The sequence below is a fragment of the Mustelus asterias genome, unplaced genomic scaffold (assembly GCF_964213995.1).
Source record: "Mustelus asterias unplaced genomic scaffold, sMusAst1.hap1.1 HAP1_SCAFFOLD_210, whole genome shotgun sequence".
Lineage (NCBI taxonomy): Eukaryota > Metazoa > Chordata > Chondrichthyes > Carcharhiniformes > Triakidae > Mustelus > Mustelus asterias.
Window position 1 is genome coordinate 587,103 of NW_027590197.1, and position 19,285 is coordinate 606,387.

Here is a 19,285-nt window from a genome sequence, read left to right on the forward strand (position 1 = left end):
TTCTATGGTGCATCTGTAAAAGTTGGTAAGAGTCATAGCTGAGATGCCAAATTTCCTTAGTTTTCTGAGAAAGTAGAGGCGTTGATGGGCTTTCTTAACTATAGGAGCAAGTGTGTTTCAGAACTATCAACTGGAAAACTCATGTACTCTGGCACGAGAAAGAAACTGTTGATTCTGGAATCGAAGCCAGTCAGGGTATGGTCAGGGGCGGAGTGGTGAGTGGAGGGATGTTAATGTGCAGTTGGAAAAGTTTAGAAACCTCTGCTTAGTTGCAGAGGAGAGTAGGGGTTTAAATCACTTTGAGAAATGAAACATAGAGCATCTATTCAAAAGAATTAATGGGGGGCAAAATTATTTCATGTTCCCTGTTTCACTGGGCAATGGCGCTGTAGGTACCCAGCATTCGCTGCGGGTGTGAAAGTGCCCAATTCAGGCCACAGGAGGCCAGTGCGCAGTCGCGGTGCTGTATCTGGAGCATGCGCACTGTCACTTTGCTCGGAGCCCTGAGTGCGGGAGACGCTTCTTCCAGCGGGTGAGAATCAGTGGGGCGGAGGGGGGGAATGGAGCCGGGAGTCGGGGTGGGGCGGAGGGAGGAATGGAGCCGGGAGTCGGGGTGGGGAGGGAGGAATGGAGCTGGGAGTCGGGGTGGGGAGGAATGGAGCCGGGAGTCGCGGTGGGGAGGGAGGAATGGAGCCGGGAGTCGGGGTGGGGAGGGAGGGAGGAATGGAGTCGGGAGTCGGGGTGGGGAGGGAGGAATGGAGCCGGGAGTCGGGGTGGGGAGGGAGGAATGGAGCCGGGAGTCGGGGTGGGGGGGGGGGGGGGGATGGAGCCGGGAGTCGGGGGGGGGGGGGGGGGGGATGGAGCCGGGAGTCGGGGTGGGGAAGGGGGAATGGAGCCGGGAGTCGGGGTGGGGGGGGAGGAATGGAGCCGGGAGTCGGGGTGGGGAAGGGGGAATGGAGCCGGGAGTCGGGGTGGGGAAGGGGGAATGGAGCCGGGAGTCGGGGTGGGGAGGGAGGGAGGAATGGAGCCTGGAGCCGGGAGTCGGGGTGGGGAGGGAGGAATGGAGCCGGGAGTCGGGGTGGGGGGAGGGGGGGGGGGGGGGGATGGAGCCGGGAGTCGGGGGGGGGGGGGGGGGGATGGAGCCGGGAGTCGGGGGGGGGGGGGGGGGATGGAGCCGGGAGTCGGGGTGGGGAAGGGGGAATGGAGCCGGGAGTCGGGGTGGGGAGGGAGGAATGGAGCCGGGAGTCATAAGAACATAAGAAATAGGAGCAGGAGTAGGCCATCTAGTCCCTCAAGCCTGCTCCGCCATTCAATAAGATCATGGCTGATCTGAAGTGGATCAGTTCCACTTACCCGCCTGCTCCCCATAACCCTGAATTCCCTTACCGATCAGGAATCCATCTTTCCGTGACTTAAACATGTTCAACGTGGTAGCCTCCACCACTTCAGTGGGCAGAGAATTCCAGAGATTCACCACCCTCTGAGAGAAGTTCCTCCTCAACTCTATCCTCAACTGACCCCCCTTTATTTTGAGGCTGTGCCCTCTAGTTCTGGTTTCCTTTCTAAGTGGAAAGAATCTCTCCACCTCTACCCCCTTCATTATCTTATATGCCTCTATAAGATCACCCCTCGGCCTTCTAAACTCCGAGTACAAACCTAATTTGCTCAATCTCTCCTCATAATCTACACCCCTCATCTCCGGTATCAACCTGGTGAACCTTCTCTGCACTCCCTCCAAGGCCAATATATCCTTTCACAAGTAAGGGGACCAAAACTGCACACAGTATTCCAGCTGCGGCCTCACCAATGCCTTGTACAGATGCAGCAAGACTTCTCTGCTTTTATATTCTATCCCCTTCGTGATAAATGCCAACATCCCATTTGCCTTCTTGATCACCTGTTGTACTTGCAGACTGAGTTTTTGCGACTCATGCACAAGGACCCCCAGGTCCCTTTGCACAGTAGCATGTTGTAATTTTTTTCCATTTAAATAATCATCCAATTTGCTATTATTTCTTCCAAAGTGAATAACCTCACATTTGCCAACGTTAGACTCCATCTGCCAGATCCTCGCCCACTCACTCAGCCTATTCAAATCTCTCTGCAGACTTTCCGCTTCCTCCACGCAATTCACTTTCCCACTTATCTTCGTGTCGTCAGCAAACTTTGTTACTCTACACTCAGTCCCCTCCTCCAGATCATCTATGTAAATAGTAAACAGTTGAGGCCCCAGTACTGATCCCTGCGGCACGCCACTAGTCACCATCCGCCAACCAGAAAAGCACCCATTTATTCCAACTCTCTGCTTCCTGTTGGATAGCCAATCCCCAATCCACACTAACACCCTACCCCAACTCCGTGTGCCCCAATCTTCTGCAGCAACCTTTTGTGAGGCACCTTATCGAATGCCTTTTGGAAATCCAAAAACACCACATCTACCGGTTCCCCTCCGTCAACCGCACTAGTCACATCTTCATAAAAATCCAGCAAATTTGTCAAACACGACTTTCCTCTCATGAACCCATGGTGCGTCTGCTTGATTCTTATCCAGATGGCCTGCTATTTCTTCTTTAATGATGGATTCCAGCATTTTCCCAACTACAGACGTTAAGCTAACCGGCCTGTAGTTACCTGCCTTTTGTCTACTTCCTTTTTTAAACAGCGGCGTAACAGTAGCCGTTTTCCCATCAGCTGGCACTACCCCAGAGTCCAGTGACTTTTGAAAAATAACCACTAACGCATCCGCTATTACCTCCGACATTTCTTTCAGTACCCTGGGATGCATTGCATCCAACCTAGAGAGACACAAGGATACCAACATCATGGAGAAACCGTGGAAATGTGGGGTCTGTGGGAAAGGATTCAGTTCTCCATCCCATCTGGAGGCTCATCGACGCAGTCACACCGGGGAACGGCCATTCACCTGCTCTGCGTGTGGGAAAGGATTTACTCGGTTATCCTGTCTTCAGACACACCACCTTGTTCATTCTGATAACAAACTTTTCACTTGCCCTGACTGTGAGAAGAGTTTTAAAAGGAAACCAGATTTGCTGACTCACCAACGTATTCACACTGGGCAGAGACCTTCTCTGTGTGTGGGAAGGGATTTACTCAATCATCCAACCTGCAGACACACCAGCAAGTTCACACTGGGGAGAGGCCATTCACCTGCTCCGAGTGTGAGAAGGGATTCATTCAGTCATCCCGCCTCCTGAGATACAAAGAAGTTTACACAGGGGAGAGGCCATTCACCTGTTCCCTGTGTGCGAAGAGATTCACTAATTCATCCCACCTACTGAGACACCAGCGGGTGCATAAGTGACAGCAGGGATTGGTTCTGCTGTGATTGCTGCTGTTAATCACATCCTGGACTGAACCATGTTCATTCTAACTTTTTCAGTTTGTTTCTGTTGATGTTGTACAAGACATTGGTAAGGCCACAATTGGAATACTGTGTGCAGTTCTGGTCACCCTATTATAGAAAGGATATTATTAAACTAGAAAGAGTGCAGTAAAGATTTACTAGGATGCTACCGGGACTTGATGGTTTGAGTTATATGGAGAGGCTGGATAGACTGGGACTTTTTTCTCTGGAGCGTAGGAGGCTGAGGGGTGATCTTATAGAGGTCTATAAAATAATGAGGGGCACAGATCAGCTAGATGGTCAATATCTTTTCCCAAAGGTAGGGGAGTCTAATACTAGAGGGCATAGGTTTAAGGTGAGAGGGGAAAGATACAAAAATGTCCAGAGGAGCAATTTTTTCACACAGAGGGTGGTGAGTGTCTGGAACAAGCTGCCAGAGGTAGTAGTAGAGGCGGTTAGAATTTTGTCTTTTAAAAAGCATTTAGATAGTTACATGGGTAAGATGGGCGGCACAGTAGCACAGTGGTTAGCACTGCTGCTTCACAGCTCCAGGGACCTGGGTTCGATTCCCGGCTCGGGTCACTGTTTGTGTGGAGTTTGCACAATCTCCTCGTGTCTGCGTGGGTTTCCTCCGGGTGCTCCGGTTTCCTCCCACAGTCCAAAGATGTGCGGGTTAGGTCGATTGGCCATGTTAAAATTGTCCCTTAGTGTCCTGAGATGCGTAGGTTAGAGGGATTAGTGGGTAAAATATGTAGAGATATGGGAGTAGGGTCTGGGTGGGATTGTGGTCGGTGCAGACTCGATGGGCCGAATGGCCTCTTTCTGTACTGTAGGGTTTCTATGGTTTCTATGTGTAAAGAGGGATATGGGCCAAATGCGGGCAATTGGGATTTGCTTAGGGGTTTAAAAAAAAGGGCAGCATGGACAAGTTGGGCCGAAGGGCTTGTTTCCATGCTGTAAACCTCTATGACTATGTTAATAATCCCAAGAGCTGAGCTGGAGTTTAAGATTCTGAATACACGTGAAATAAATCAGCTCAGTGTCAAACACCCGGTGTGTTGCGTATTTGTTAAGAGACTAACTGAAATCCTGTTCTCGACTGTTTCATTTCTGGGTCTTCTCTCAGTTGAAGGAACATTTATATTTGTGTTGAGCCTTTCATGATATCAGGTTGTTCCAAAGCTTTCCTAGCCAATCAAATTCTTTTGAAGTTCAGATAATGTTGGAAATGCAGCAGCTCATTTGCACAGCAAGATCCCATGGAAAATAATCCAGATAATGTATTTGAGTGATCTTGATTGAGGGATAAAGATTGATCAAGACTCTGGGGAGAAATCTCCTGCTCTTTGAAAGAGCATCAATGGATCTCTTATGCCTGACTGTTCAGTCTTACTTGGAACATAGGACCTCTGACAGTGCGGGGCTCCCTCAGTACTGCAATGGAATGTCAGCCTGGAATTCCTGTCCAATTCTCTGGATTTGAAACCACAGCCTCCTGACTCAGATATGAGAAAGCAACCACTGAGACAAGACTAACACCTCATCATTACTGTGGATTATTTCAGTTTTCAAACTTCTGGTTACCCTCATGGACAAGTCCCAGCTGCCCATTCCTTTAAGAGTGCCTCTCTTAGCCTGAATATCCCGAGGAGGTGTCGGTAACACAGCCATGTAGCTGTCCTCAGTGTTTAATGGGACAGTGTGGACACAAATCCACAGGAAGTAGTCTCACAACACTAGGTTAAAGTCCAACAGGTTTATTTGGTAGCACTAGCTTTCCGAGCGCCGCTCCTTCATCAGGTGAGTGCCTGATGAAGGAGCGGCACTCCGAAAGCTCGTGCTACCAAATAAACCCATTGGACTTTAACCTAGTGTTGTGAGACTACTTACTGTGCCTACCCCAGTCCAACACCAGCAACTCCACATCACAAATCCACAGGGACAGTGAGAGTCTGATTCAATGTTGTACAAATCTGTTCAATATTTCATCCTTGGCTCTGAGTCTTTTGGTGATGATTTAAATCTGATGTCTGTTAGTTGCTGACTCATCGACTTGAGAAATAGTTTTTTCTCATTCACCTGATAAAATTTTGAACCCATCCAATCAGTTCTTGTGAAAAGAGCCCCAGTTTCTATAATCTTTCCTGATAACTAAAGCCTCTATTCCCTGTGATCGTCTCAGTGAATCTCTTCTGCACCCCTCATGATTTTGAATGTTTCTATCAAATCTCCTCTCGGTCTTTTCTCCAAGTGAAAGAGTCCCAACTTCTCCAATCTGTCTTCATCACTGAAGTTTCTCATCCCTGGAATCATTCTCCTAAATCTGATTTTCCACCCTTTGTTTTCTATTTCCATGTGGAGAGAATTGCTACACGAAGTGGAAAAACTCAGCGTGTCTGCCCATATTTATCAAGAGAGAAAGCAGAGTTAAGGTTTCAGGTCCTTTGACTTTTTGTCACAGTTGAAGAATTACTGCCCGATTTCACTCTGAGCTCCAATCTTTCACACAATGTTCCCTTGTTCTTGATTCCCCACCAGAGGAAATCATTTTTCCATATCTACCCAATTGAAAGGATCAACTGATTTTGGTCAGTTCCCTTTAATCTAGATCAGCACAAATTTCCCTTTTACATTCCAGGACCAGCAGCATTTCAGGAATGGTTTAAAACAAGAAATTCACAATTTCCTATCCCATGAAGAAAAGGTTATGGTTGTAACTTAATACTGGGTTGGTGCTGAATCTGGACATGTAAAACCAGGTTAAAGTTTAAAGTTGAGATCATTTTTTTAAAGGTGAGATCATGTACTAGCGGACTCAAGAACAGCTTCTTCCCTGCCACCATCAGACTTTTGAATGGACCTACCACAATAAGCAGATCTTTCTCTACACCCTATCTGTAAGTGCAACATTATATTCTGCAGTCTTTCCTTCTCCGCTATGTACTCTATGAACAGTATTTATTTTCTTGCACGCTGTTGAGACACAATACTTTCACTGTATCCCAATAAATGTGACAATAATAAATCAAATCAAAACAGAGAATTGTTACAATGATTAACCCGGAAGAATTGAAGACACAGAGGATAAGATAAACTTTGAAAGATTGAATATTCGAAGGTAAAGTAAAAGTATTTTTTTATTAGTCACAAGTGGGCTTACATTAACACTGCAATGAAATTACTGTTAAAATCCCCCAGTCACCACACTCCGGCACCTTTTCGGGTACACTGAGGGAGAATTTAGCATGGCCAATGCACCCTAACCAGCATGTCTTTTGGACAGTGGGAAGAAACCGGAGCACCTGGAGAAAACCCACGCAGACACGGGGAGAACATGCAGACTCTGCATAGAAAGTAACCCAAGCCGGAAATTGAACCTGGGTCCCTGGTGCTGTGAGGCAGCAGTGCTAACCACTGTGCCACCCCTGGTGGAGGGATGTGGGGAAGAAGGACTGATGATATGAAAATAGTTAGAAGTCTCACAACACCAGGTTAGAGTCCAACAGGTTTATCTGGAACCATGAGCTTTCGGAGGACTGCTGCTTCATCAGGTGATATGAAAATACAAGCTGGACTGCAGTGAATGAACCTGAGTGAAGTGGTTCTGATCATGTTGAGGGTTTGTTGGGATGGTCACTCTCCTTTGTTCAGACACATGTCCCAACATCCAACTGCAAGACCTCTGTGCATCTGCACTGCCAGCGCAAGCGCAGTTTTCCCTTGGGTGACATCATTGGAACAGCCTGTCAACCTGTTCGCGCACGTGCAGATTCTGAGCTAATCGCGCAGTCGCAACCATGCGGTGACGCCATCACGCACACACCATTGTGGTGTCATCACGCCCACTTCCGGGGTTCCCACAGTGGCGGGAGTTTTGAAATCTCTCTCTCTGGTTTCTGATCTTTCCAGCTGCAGCTCCCAGAAGCAGATTTATCTTTAAAACAGCGGCATTGTTTCAGAGGCGAGTGCTTGTGACCATTCCTCTGAAACTGAGAGTTTTTAGTGGTGTGTTCTGTTATCTGAGAGAGGTTCCACGTGTGGCTGGTCTGACTTCTTTACTGTGGATCATAGAATCATAGAAACCCTACAGTGCAGAAGGAGGCCATTCGGCCCATCGAGTCTGCACCGACCACAATCCCACTCAGGCCCTACCCCCACATATTTTACCCGATAATCCCTCTAACCTCCGCATCCCAGGACTCTAAGGGGCAATTTTTAACCTGGCCAATCAACCTAACCCGCACATCTTTGGATCTGAATCCATGTCCATCCATTGCTCAGTTTTACCTCTGCCCTCCCTGATCACCTTTCTGTCATTGTCTAACTTCCCTCTGTCTCTAATGCTGGGTGTGTTTTAACTGTGTTTAATATTTTACTGTTAGATTGTCTAAATGAAGTTTCAACTGTTGTCCCTCCCCCGACTATGTATTGATGGTGATATTTGAATGCAGTCAAAAAATCTGGAATTTAAAGTCTACTGATGACCATGAAACCATTGTCGATTGTTGTAAAAAACCTATCTGGTTCACTAATGTCCTTTCGGGAAGAAGATCTGCTGTCCTTACCTGGCCTGGCCTACATGTGACTCCAGATTTTCAGCAATGTGGTTGACTCTTATCTGTCTTCTGAAATGGCTGAGCAAGCCACTCAGTCCAAGGGCAATTAGGGATGGGCAATAAATGCTGGCTCGTCCTTCTGTGAATGACTTTTTAAAAAAATTACTAGCTTTATCTTCCCACAGCATAGAATCATAGAATACCTACAGTGCAGAAGGAGGCCATTCAGCCCATCAAGTTTGCACCAACAATAATCCCACCTAGGCCCTATCCCCATAACCTCACATATTTACCCTGCTAACCCCTCTGACAGTAATGGGCAATTTAGTTTGACCAATCCATCTTACCTGCACATTTTTGGAGTGTGGGAGGAAACCGGAGCACCCGGAGGAAACCCATGCCAGCACAGGGAGAATGTGCAAACAGCACACTGACAGTCACCCAAGGCTGGAATTCAACCCGGATCCCTGGTGCTGTGAGGCAGCAGTGCTAACCACTGTGCCACCGTGCATCCTTCAGCATCAGGACGTTTTGTTTTTCCTGTAGTCAATTTCTCTTCCACTTCTGAGCTTATTGACCATCAAATCCTGCACCATTTTTATTCTCCAAATTTCATTCTGCAGTACCGTCCTGAATTGTTCATTCTGTCTCTTTCTCTCGCCACAGGCAGTACCCGGCCTGCTGAGTTAACAATTAACAATCAGCCATGGTCGGAAATATTTGGGCAGATATCTAAAAGCTTGGTCAAAGAGGTAGATTTTAAAGAGGAAAGGGAGGTGGACAGCTGTAGAGAGCGAGGAGGCTAGAATTAGAGGAGTGGCGATTTGGTCAGCATTGTGCATCTGGAGGAGATTATAGAGATCATGAGAGTCAAGGCCATGGAGAGATTTGAAAAAGCATTTCAACAATTAAGGTGGTGTCTTAACCAGAAGCTTGTGAGGGTAAGATGAGGGTTTCAGTGGACAATGAGATGAGGCAAAGGTGAAGTTTGATGATACTCTGACCAAAATAGGATTCTAATGATGACATGGAAATGTGGTCAGAAACTCATCTTGGGGTCCAATATGAGGGAAGGTGGTGGTGTTATTATTCATTCATGGGACGTGGTCATTGCTGGCTGACCAGCATTTATTGCCCATCCCTAATTGCCTGAGGGCAGTTGAGAGTCAAGCACATAGCTGTAGCTCTGGAGTCATGTGTAAGCCAGACGGAGTAAGGATGGCAGATTTCCAAATAGGTTTTTACAACAATGGTTACATGGTCATCGGTAGATTCTTAATTCCAGCTAATTTTTTTGTTTATTGAATTCAAATTCCATCACTTTCCGTGGTGGGATTCGAACCCGGGCCTCCAGAACGTTGGCTGAGTTTCTGGATTAATAGTCTAGTGACAATACCACTTGGCCATCAACTCCCCGTAATGGTATTGTCGCTGGACTAGGAGCCCAGAGACTCAGGCCAAGATCTGGGGGCCATTTGAATTCAATAAAAATAAAATTTAAAAAGGCTAATGACAATTGTCGTAGCAACCCATCTTGGTTCACTGATATCCTTTAGGGAAGGAAATCTGCCATCCTTATTTGGCAATATGGTTAGGGATGGACAATAAACATTGGCAATGCTCACATCCCATTAATTAAAAAAAACACACAATGATACAGATTGGTTCTGCCACAGTTGTGAGGAAAAGTCAGCAGCCAGGAATTGGACAATGTCTTCAGATTTCCCAGTTTATTATTGGAGGACTGGTGTCAAATTAAACATCAGGCTGATGTGCAGGGCAACTTGGAGGTGATGTTCACATATAGCTGCTTCCCCTAGTCATTCTAGACTGTGGAGATTGAGGGTTTGGGATATTCTGTCACTGTTCCTGTCAAGTTGTACACATATAAAAAATCTCTACTTCGCTCTGCCTCTCTCACCTCTTTCTCTCTCATCCCATTGCTGTGGCAATTTTCCTGCCCTCATGTTGATTCCATAAACCAGCAGATCCATTCCGTTCAATTTTACAAACTGCCTTTGTGATCTTGTGGGTTTTCTCATTCTCTCTTTTTTTCTGTTTTAAATCTCTCAGAATATTTGAAGAGAAGGATTTGCAGCCGGGACATTCAAACCCACAGCAGAATCTGACAGAATTACCCAATTTATCGTAACCCGACTATCATTTTACTTTGAACATGGATGAAAAAAGCACCATTCACAGTGGAGAGAAACCGTTTATGTGTGCTGTGTGTGGACAAGGCTACAGTCGATCATCTGGCCTGTCGAAACACAAACGCAGTCACACTGGAAAGAAGTTGTGTAAATGTGGGGACTGTGGGAAGGAATTTAATTTCCCATCTGAGCTGGAAATGCAGTGACGCTGTCACACCGGGGAAAAGCTGTTTAACTGCTCCGAGTGTGGGAAGGGATTTAATCGCAATGCGCATCTGCACCAACACCAGCGCGTTCACACGAGGGAGAGACCATTCACTTGCTCAGTGTGTGAGAAGGGATTTACTAGTTCATCTATCCTGCTGAGACACAAGCAGGTTCATACAGACGAAAGACCTTTCAAATGCGCAGAGTGCGGGAAATGCTTTAAAAGTTCGAGGGAACTGATGAGCCATCGGGGCGGCACGGTAGCACAGTGGTTAGCACTGCTGCTTCACAGCTCCAGGGTCCCGGGTTCGATTCCCGGCTCGGGTCACTGTCTGTGTGGAGTTTGCACATTCTCCTCGTGTCTGCGTGGGTTTCCTCCGGGTGCTCCGGTTTCCTCCCACAGTCCAAAGATGTGCAGGTTAGGTTGATTGGCCAGGTTAAAAATTGCCCCTTAGAGTCCTGAGATGCGTAGGTTAGAGGGATTAGCGGGTAAAAATATATGTGTGGGGGTAGGGCCTGGGTGGGATTGTGGTCGGTGCAGACTCGATGGGCTGAATGGCCTCCTTCTGCACTGTAGGGTTTCTATGATTCTATGAACTCATTCACTCTGATGAAAGACCGTTCAGGTGCTCTCACTGTGAGGCTGGGTTCAAGCATTCGTATCAACCCTCTCTCCACCAGCGCACTCACACTGGGGAGAGGCCGTACACCTGCTCCCAGTGTGGGAAGAAATTCACTCAGCCATCCCATCTTCGGTTACACGAACGAGTTCACTCTGGGGAGAAACCATTCACTTGCACTGTCTGTAAGAAGAAATTTGCTCATTCATCCCATATGTTGAAACACCAGCGAGGTCACAAGTAATTGCAATGATTGGATATTGTTAATCACGTCCAGGATTGAACTGTGTTCATTTGGGGTCTGTTTTTGCTGATGTTACTAACCTCCAGTCCAGTTATACAAGTGCTAATCTCCTGGCTAAAAGTCAAATAAACTGGCTTTGTGTTAAACAATGTGAGTCGCCTGAATATCTGACACAAGTTAATTCCTTCTGAAGGATTCTCCGTCTTTCTATCTGCTCCATCCTCACCTCCAAGTGAGAGGAACTCATGGATCTTCTTTGATTGGAAGATTTCAATCTTAGTGACAGTTGCCTCTGCCGTGTCCATCCCATGCACTAGCCCACCGAGCTAAAATACCCCTTATCTGAGTCCTGCATCTGTATCTTTCTCTAGATTCTCCCACCTCCCCTCATGACCTCTGCCCTCAAGACCCACTTCCTGCACCTTCTATCCTATTCTCGCTGAACTGCTGACTACACAACATCCCCATGTGAGCTTACATTGTTAATGGTTCGCTTCTTTCTTCGGGTATTGTCCCTCTTTCCTTTAAATCTGTTGTCATCTCCCCCCACTCCCCCCAAAATAACAAACACATCACTCCTGCATCAGTCCCTGGTTAAGCAGCACCCTTGTTTTAAAATTTCTATCCTTATTTTCAATCACTGTATGGCCTCGCCCTTCCCTATCTTTGTAATCTTCTCCAGCCCCACAACTCTCAAACATCAGATCATTTACAATTCTGGCCTCGTGTAGTGACCATATTTCATTTGCTCGACCAACAGTGGCAGTGCTTTCAGCGTCATCACCTGTAAGCTCTGGAAATCCCTCCATAAGCCTCTCTACCTCTTTCTCCTTCTTTACGATGCTTCTTAAATGCTTCTTCAAAACTTTGTAAGTGCAGAGGATTGCTGTAAAATGAGCCATGCTGCAGAAGCTTTTTCACTTAACATGACACATACAAGAATAGCAAATTTCAAAGGGAACAACAATTTATTCTGTATGGAAAGAGTTTGCTGATGGGTTGGGAAGTTGATTCTGGCTGAGTCATTGCAATGTGGAATGCTCCAGAGAACAGTTTGTTCCTCCGTGCTTTTATTTAATTGGAAAATTGAAAGGAGGGAGATGGCAAGTCGCTCACACCAATTGCTGGGAATTGTAGAAAGAATGAAGCTTGTTCTCAGAAAAGAAGTGGACAGAACAGCACAGGAAGTGGAATGAAGAACTGGTTCTCATGAGTATCTGGAGTAGGTCTCTATTAGCCCCATCCAACCACATGAGTGTCATATTGGAGACCAAGTGAGGGTAAGAAATTGTGCAAAGGGAGATGTGTTTGGACCCCTGTATAAGGGACCATACACTACAGTGGATAAGGTCAGTTGTATTGAAAATGCAAACGGGCGGCTTGTACAGTGGTTAGCATTGCTGCCTCACAGCGCCAGCGACCTGGGATCACTTCCTGGCTTAGGTCACTATCTATGTGGAGTTTGCACGTTCACCCTGTGTCTGCATGGGTTTCCTCTGGGTGCTCCAGTTTCCTCCCAGTCCGAATGACATGCTGGTTAGGTGCAAAATTCTCCCCCAGTGTACCTGAACAGGCACGGAGTGTGGCGACTAGGGGATTTTCACAGCAACTTCATTGCAGTGTTAATATAAGCCTATTTGTGGCACAAATAAAATAATAAAAGTTTTTACTAAAAAGTCAAATGGTTTTCTCATAACTCGGTGAAGCTCAGAGTCCCAGATAACGGAAGAAGCTGAGAAGGATCAGGACTGTTAGGTACATAGAAATCATAGAAACCCTACAGTACAGAAAGAGGCCATTCGGCCCATTGAGTCTGCACCGACCACAATCCCACCCAGGCCCTACCCCCACATCCCTACATATTTACCCACGAATCCCTCTAACCTACACATCTCAGGACACTAAGGGCAATTTTTAGCATGGCCAATCAACCTAACCCCCACATCTTTGGACTGTGGGAGGAAACCGGAGCACCCAGAGGAAACCCACGCAGACACGAGGAGAATGTGCAAACTCCACACAGACAGTGACCCAAGCCGGGAATCGAACCCAGGTTCCTGGAGCTGTGAAGCAGCAGTGCTAACCACTGTGCTACCGTGCCACCATGGTGAAGAATATGCTGCGGACCTCATAGAAATCATAGAAACCCTACAGTACAGAAAGAGGCCATTCGGCCCATCGAGTCTGCACCGACCACAATCCCACCCAGGCCCCACCCCCATATCCCTACATATTTACCCACTAATCCCTCTAACCAACGCATTCCAGGACACTAAGGGCAATTTTTAGCATAGCCAATCAACCTAACCCGCACATCTTTGGACTGTGGGACTGTGGGACAATGATGAAAAAGAAGTGAAAAGTGCACCTGTACCATGGCTATTGTATCAGGAGGACGTTAAGATGGAAGCTCAATCCCCCTCAGCATCTTCATCTGGATGTTATCCAAAACCACATTAGGAAGGGGAATAATATCCAAAATGTCAGACAGTAACGGGGTATAATGAATGATGCTGCAACAGCTTTTAACACCAGGGTTGTTAATACCATTAACTTAGCCACTCTTAAGATCAGATCTTAACCATACATTTACAACATATGGTCAGGCCCTAAAGTCTCACGTACAAATGATCAATCAAATTATTAAAGAAAGTAAAATTGTATTAAGTGAATCTACTGAATGTATAATGTATGGATCTTGGTTGGTGGAACAAGCCAGAGAGATGATATAGTATATTGCTAAAGGAAGATGCACTGCAGCAATTCACCAAGGCTCCTGAGGCAGCACCTTCCAAACCCACGACCACTTCCATCTTAAAGGACAAGGACAGAAGATAAAAGCAAAATACTGTCGATGCAGGAATGTGAAACAAAAACAGAATATGGTGGAAAATCTCAGCAGGTCGGACAGCATCTGGGGGGAGAGAATGGACCCAATGCTTTGAGTCCAGATGACCCTTCATCGGAAGGGCAGAAAATACATGGGAATACCACCACCTGCAAGTTCCCCTCCAACCCATTCACCATCCTGAATTGGAAATGTATCACCATTCCTTCACAGTCACCGGGTCATAATCCTGGAATCCCCTCCCTAACGGCATTGTGGGTGAACCCACAGCACATGGACTGCAGGGTTTCAAGAAGGCAGCTCACCACCACCTTCTCAAGGGCAGCTGGGGATGGGCGATAAATGCTGGCCAGCCAGCGCTGCCCATGTCCATGAATCAATTAAGAAAATGGTTCCCTTGTAGTTAACAGACCAACACCTAAAGGCTATGCCCACTTATCCATTTAATATGACTATGTGTCAGGTTAGAGAGCTGGTACAGGTACAGTCAGTGAGACATCAGTGTGAATGGTTCAATAGGAGGAATACTACTCCATTCAATCCAGAGACAGTTTCTGATTTTGCTCACTTCTTTGTCATTCTTGTTGAGCCAGTGTGACGGCCTGAGCAATTCAAACCCGATGAGCTGAGTGGGTGTTCACTGCATCACAGATCTGATCTTGTCCCAAAGCCTTTCCACACTGTCTTCACTGGAGTCTGTGAGAGTGAGGTGGGAAGAAAGCCACACCTGCAATTGGTCTGAATCATAGAATCCCGACAGTGCAGAAGGAGGCCATTTGACCCATCGAGTGTGTACCGACCACAATCCCACCCAGGCCCTATTCCCATAACCCCACATATTTACCCTGCTAATCCCCCTGACACTAAAGGGCAATTTAGCATAGCCAATCAGCCTAGCCCACACATCTTTGGACTGTGGGAGGAAACCAGGGCACCTGGAGGAAACCCACGCAGACACGGGGAGAATGTGCAAACTCCACACAGACAGTGACCCGAGGCCAGAATTAAACCTGGGACCCCTGTGTGTGGAGTTTGCACATTCTCCTCGTGTCTGTGTGGGTTTCCTCCGGGTGTTCCGGTTTCCTCCCACAGTCCAAAAATGTGCGGGTTAGGTTGATTGGCCATGCTAAAATTGCCCCTTAGTGTCCTGAGATGCGTAGGTTAGAGGGATTAGCGGGTAAATATGTAGGGATAAGGGGGTAGGGGTGGGGTGGGATTGTGGTTGGTGCAGACTCGATGGGCCAAATGGCCTCTTTCTGTACTGTAGGGCTTCTATGATTTCCCTGATGCTGTGAGGCAGTGGTGCTGAACACTGTGCCGCCCGTTCTCTTGCCCCTCTATCCTGGAGAATGTGAATGTGAAATCTTCTCCTGAGTAGCACAGGAGTGAAGGGGACTTTTAAAGAAAAGACTTCAAAACAGTCTGAAGCTCTGTTTGAAATGCAGCGACCTTACCAGCGATACATATATTCAATATTGAAATCAGAAACAGGGTTTTGAACTTTGCGTGTGTAAATCCTTCCCTTCTAACCCAGACAAAATTAATTTACAAAATCCATCCCTGTCAATCCAGGATAGGAATTCACAACATTCTCTCCTGTTGACAGGGAGCACCGTGCACATGCACTGCTCTGCATTAAACAATGAAAGATGTGTTGGGTTTGCATGGACAGAATATCCTGCAGATGTTTCAAATCTGAAATAAAAATAGTCAAAGCCCCAAATAGTGAACAGACCCGGCAGCTTCTGTGGAGACAGAAACAGAGTGAAACATACAGTCAAACACACACATGAATCCGGAGCAGCAGTGGCCCCTCTACTCCAGCATTTGATAAGATCCCGGCTGATCTGATTGTGATCACAACTCCACTTTCCTGTCTACCCACAACACCCGCCCCCCAAAAAAACCCTTAGACTCTCTTGTCAATCAAGAATCCATCCATCCTTTCCATACCTTTTCTCCCCCTTTTATTTCCCTTTCCCCTTTTCCCATTTTACCTCTCTCCCACCCATTCCCTCTCCCCCTCCCCCCACATCTTCATCTGTCACAGTTGATTTTAGTTTCCCTGCCGTTGGCCATTCACACCCTTTATTCTCTCGATGGACAGCCATTAGCAGCTCTTTACCCGAGTTTCTGTAGCTGTGACTCATTTTTTATTCCCTCACCCTGCAGTGTAAATATCTCCCACTTTCTATGCCTTTTAGCTTTGACAAAGAGTCGTCTGGACTCGAAACGTCCACTCTTTTCTCTCTTTACAGATGCTGCCAGACCTGCTGAGATTTTCCAGCATTTTCTCTTTTGGTTTCAGATTCCAGCATCCGCAGTAATTTGCTTTTATCCACTTAATCAGTCTTAAAAACATTCAATGACTCTGTCTTCACTGCTCTCTGGGGAAGAGAAACCAAAGACCCTCTGAGAGAAAAAAACATTTCAATCTCTCTGTCTCAAACGTCTCAAGTCTAGCTCGCTCTCCAGTGCCACACAGAGAAAGCCAGGCCTGTGAAGGAGGGAGAGAGGGAGATGGAGAAGAACAAAATGGAAGGTCTGCAAACTGACAAAATGATTCACGGCTCAATACCAAAGCGAGTGGTAATGGGACAAGTAAAGTCACAAAAGATGTTCTGGATGAGGTGTGAATAGCAGCAGTCTGAATACGAAGTAAATAAAACAAAAGGTGAAGATAGCAACAACGAAACACAGAACGCAAAGGGGGCAGAGATTGTGGTGTAAAATTGTTGAACTCAGTTTTGTTCCGAAGGTTGTAAGATACCTCTTTCAGTTGCGGGAAATATATTTCCCAGTTCGATGACAGGTCACAGTCAGTCTGTTTCTCTCTCCACAGAGGCTGCCTGACTTGTTGAGTGTTTTCAGCCAAAAGAGAAAATGCTGGAAAATCTCAGCAGGTCTGGCAGCATCGGTAAATAGAGAAAAGAGCTGCCGTTTCGAGTCTAGGTGACCCTTTTGACAAAAGCAACAATTTGCTTTCATTCATGAGTATTTCCAGCGTTTTCTGTTTTATGTCACAGAGAATGTGTAAGAATTGTCACACCCGGAACAGATGTCGCTTCCTCGGGACACTCCAGCTCGGGTCAGGGTGGGGGGATAAAGTTCACTGTTTTATATTTGTGTCTGGTGTGAATAATATCTTAGATTAAACGGAGAAGTTTTTTAAACTGAGAGTAACTGCTGACTTTAAACAACATTAACAAGTCCGGGCTGCTGGAGAAACATTTTGGGATTTGTGAGCAGTCAGTTCCGGCTGGTTTGAAGTGAAATCCTGTCGGTGCTGCGGCAAATCTGAACTCAAACCAGACAAACTGGAACCGCTGGGTTAGAGATTCCGGGTGTTGGGATGTGGAGGCTGGGGGAGGGGGAGATGGCGGTAAAACTCTGAGCCTGAGTTTAGACAGGGTGAGCGGGGTAAAGGGGAGGAATGACAGAGTTAATGTGGGAGTCAGGGACAATAGCAGAAGGTGGGAAGCTCTGGAAAGGAGCAATGGGGGTAAAGGCCATCAAAGAATGTTTGTTTAAATGAAGATAAAAGCAAAATACTGCGGATGCTGGAATCTGAAACATAAACAGAAAATGCTGGAAAATCTCAGCAGGTTTGACAGCATCTGTGTAGAGAGAATAGAGTTAATGCTTCCAGTCTGGATGATCACAGATGTGATCAGACCTGCTGAGGTTTTCCATGACTTTCTGTTTTTGATTAACTGAAGGTTCAGCAGGGAAAGAAGCAGCGAACTGAACACACTGAACCCAGGGGGAGGGGGTGACCCAGGATAAGCTCAGTGAGGCTCTGCAATGTCCATCAACACACCCACATTGAGAGCTGAGAGCGCCAAGGAGGAGGGGAAGGAGAAACTATTTGGGGCACAGCAGGAGGTCACCCCTCCCCCCACTCTGTGGTTCCACAGACCCTCCCACACCTGGGCAGGGTTGGCTCAAGGTGCAGGAAGCTGCAAGCTGAGAGGCTGAGCTGTGAACTGGGCCGGGTTGGGGGTTTGAGTGACAGTCCTGGGGCTATTTCAGGACAAGAACTGCCACAGATTCCCTCTTTTTTCCTGGGACGTTTCAGTGGAGCTGTGTTGGTGAGTGTTTGTAATCTCGGTCTCACTGTCTCGGTAATGGGGGTGGGTTGTAGATTGCTGTGAGTGTTAGACTAAATAACCTCTCCTCATGCTGCCAGTTCCAGTCTGCAGATTCCATTTCTCAGTCCAGTTTGCTGCTCTGTCTCTCTCTGTACTTTGCTGCAGTGCTCCACATTCTGAGCAACATCCAGCCCATTGTTATCGCCTGAAAGTGGCAGCAGACTACCTTCACTGTGACACAGTGATTAGCACTGCTGCCTCATAGCGCCAGGGTTCGATTCCAGCCCTGGATAGGTGACTGTGTGGAGTTTGCACAGTAAGAAGTCTCACAACACCAGGTTGAAGTCCAATAAGTTTATTTGGAATCAAAGCAAATTACTGCGGACGCTGGAATCTGAAATCAAAAGAGAAAAAGCTGGAAATTTTCAGCAGGTCTGGTACATCTGTAAGGAGAGAAAAGGGCTGACGTTTCGAGTCCAGATGACCCTTTTTCAAAGCTACTCCATCAGCACTCAGAAAGCTCGTGGTTCCAAATAAACCTGTTGGACTTTAACCTGGTGTTGTGAGACTTCTTCCTGCGCCGACCCGAGTCCAACACCGGCATGTCCACCTCATGTATGGAGTTTGCACAATCTCCCTCTGGATGCTCTGGTTTACTCGGACAGCCCAAGGGTGTTAGCTGGATTGACCATGTTAAACCTGTCCCTGAGTGTCCCAAGGTGTGGAGGGTCTGATTTGATTTATTATTGTCGCACATTCTGGGATACAGTGAAATTTATTATTTCTTCCGTGCTATACAGAAAAAAAACATAACTTGATAAAGTGCATGGAGGGAAAGGAAAAGAGTCGGGTGCAGAACATAATGTTGCAGTTGCAGAGTGTGTGAAGAGAAAGGTCAGTAGGGGGATTAGCAGGGTAAATGCGTGGGGTTACCGAGATAGAGTGTGTGCCTGAGAAAGATACCCTGTCAGAGAGTCAGTAGAGACTCGATGGGTTGAATGGCCTCTTTCTGCACTGTGAGGATTCTATGATTAGTGAATTACGGTGAACAACTTTTGAATAGAGGGGTTTCTGAGGCGCAAAGCATTGTGGGAATTGTGACCGCCATTAGTCAATGACTGACTCTAAATGTTCAATTGCAGACTGAGGGCAGGTCAGCAACCTGAGCCCTCAATTCTGTTTGTGACTCTCAGAGGCTGCCT

The 19,285-nt window shown here is 46.8% G+C and overlaps 2 protein-coding genes across 2 annotated transcripts in view; both read left to right on the plus strand.

The window, feature by feature from the left end:
- LOC144485666 (uncharacterized) overlaps window positions 1–19,285 on the plus strand; it is a 41,620-nt gene that overhangs the window by 20,690 nt on the left and 1,645 nt on the right. The window contains exon 8 of the mRNA XM_078203764.1: window positions 10,923–11,140. Coding sequence (XP_078059890.1) covers window positions 10,923–11,140 — 218 coding nt within the window. The remainder of the gene's footprint in view (window positions 1–10,922; window positions 11,141–19,285) is intronic.
- The window catches only part of LOC144485677 (uncharacterized), a 136,684-nt gene continuing 117,911 nt past the window's right edge, over window positions 513–19,285 (plus strand). The window contains exon 1 of the mRNA XM_078203786.1: window positions 513–532. The gene's annotated coding sequence lies outside the window, so the exon portion shown is untranslated. The remainder of the gene's footprint in view (window positions 533–19,285) is intronic.